At 48.1% G+C, this 1,733-nt stretch overlaps 1 protein-coding gene across 1 annotated transcript; it reads right to left on the bottom strand.

Annotated features, from left to right (window-relative positions):
* Positions 1 to 14: 14 nt before the first annotated feature.
* On the bottom strand, positions 15 to 953 carry LOC109476008 (histone-lysine N-methyltransferase, H3 lysine-79 specific-like; the record flags this gene model as incomplete). The annotated part of the gene is made up of 1 exon (XM_019776813.1): positions 15 to 953. A coding segment is annotated over exon 1 (843 nt), but the record flags the coding sequence as incomplete, so codon positions are not given.
* Positions 954 to 1,733: the final 780 nt, after the last annotated feature.

Raw genomic sequence — 1,733 nt, 5'->3', positions numbered from 1 at the left:
CTGGTCAGGCGTACCAGGAACTGCTCTGGACTTTCCCCTTTGTCCGGCTTGTTCTGTCGGAACTTGTTGCGGAAGCCATCCTCAGTTAGATTGTAACGTTTCAACAATGCCACCTTCACTTTGTCGTAGTCCTGGGCGTCTTCGTTACTGAGCCTAGAATATACTTCCAGCGCCTTCCCAGTTAACAGCGCGCTTAAGTTGGAGGCCCAGACCTCCTCCCTCCAGCCATTGGAGCTGGCAAATCTTTCAAACCTCTGAAGGAAGGCATCTACTTCGTCCTTCCCGTCGACAAACGCCGGGAGCTTGGGAGCTTTCGCCCGAGCACTTTCCATTTCCTCTAATGCGCCTCTCTCTGGCCCGTACCGCCTCATCTCCAGCTGGTGTCGCCGTTCCGCCTCCTTCTCCTGCCTTTCTTTCTCTCTTTCTTCTGCTTCCCACTTCATCTTCTCCATCTCCATCTGTCGTTCCCTTTCTTTCTCTTTCTCTCTTTCCTCTGCTTCCCACTTCATCTTCTCCATCTCCATCTGTCGTTCCCTTTCTTTCCCTTTCTCTCTTTCCTCTGCTTCCCACTTCATCTTCTCCATCTCCATCTGTCGTTCTCTCTCTTTCTCTTGTCTCTCCTTGTCTCTCTCTGCGGCCTGAACCCTCATCTTCTCGAGTTCAGTCTCCTGTCTTTTGGCTTCGGCTTCTAGCTTCTGGCTCTCGAGCTCCAGCTCTTTCTCTCTTTTCGCTGCCTCTACTCTCTGTGCTTCCCTCTCCTTAACTCTCTCGTCCCTCTCCAGGGCCTGCTGAACAAACTTATGCAGTACTTCTCCTTCTAGCCCCATCTTTTCCCCTGCTTCGATATATCCCTCCATTTCTTTTCCTTTCAGCAACGGCTACTGACTTGTTTTGGTACTACCGTGCTCCAGTTTACTGACTTGAATCGGCCCGTCTGGCCTGCCGGGGTCTGTCTGGAATGTGACTGAGAAGTCCCATACAATGGATGCACACAGATAACGTTGGGCACATGTGGTTTCATTTAAGACTGCATACACTCCCGGGGCCCCTTGTTTACACAATTTAACTTCTCTGGAATGACACCCACTTCAAAAATCCATATAAACAGTCCGTCCAACTCACGGTTGACTCTTCCCGTGGTAACACACAGCACAAGTTCCGATTGTCCTTCCGGGTCTGTCCTTGTATAGCTCTATTATGGTTCAGTGTCAGGATCTTCGAGTGTCAGGTCAGGTTTTCCGGACGGGGTCTCCACTTACTGGTGGTTACTTCGGTAGATTACGATCCCACTTCTTGCGCCACGTGTCAGATGATGAGCCGAGTCACAGAGTCCGAACTTTAAGTGTTTAATCAACTTCCTATCCTAAGACAGCCACCACCAGGACCTCCCTCTCTAGAATCCACTCTCGACTGACCTCGCCTTCACATTCTTGGGCCAAACTGGTACAAACGATTGGATCCCATCACACACACACACACACAGACAGACGCCGCAAAAAACAATACCTCCATTTTTCATGGATGTAATGAGACAACCCCCTCCCAAAAAATACATAAACCTCACACTTCATGGAGGTACTAGTATGAAGTGTTTGAATTTTTGTTGTATATGATCACGATCGATCTTTCTCATTTCGTTTGTTTTCAAACATCTCTTTTCATTTTTGTTTTCCATCTTTTAATTTATTACTTTTTCCTCTCAGACACTTTTTTAACCCGATTTTGCCTTATGT

Source organism: Branchiostoma belcheri, unplaced genomic scaffold, assembly GCF_001625305.1.
Source record: "Branchiostoma belcheri isolate BF01 breed outbred unplaced genomic scaffold, Haploidv18h27 scaffold36, whole genome shotgun sequence".
NCBI lineage: Eukaryota > Metazoa > Chordata > Leptocardii > Amphioxiformes > Branchiostomatidae > Branchiostoma > Branchiostoma belcheri.
Note: the sequence above shows the minus strand (reverse complement) of the source record. Positions and strands in the feature narration are given on the sequence as shown.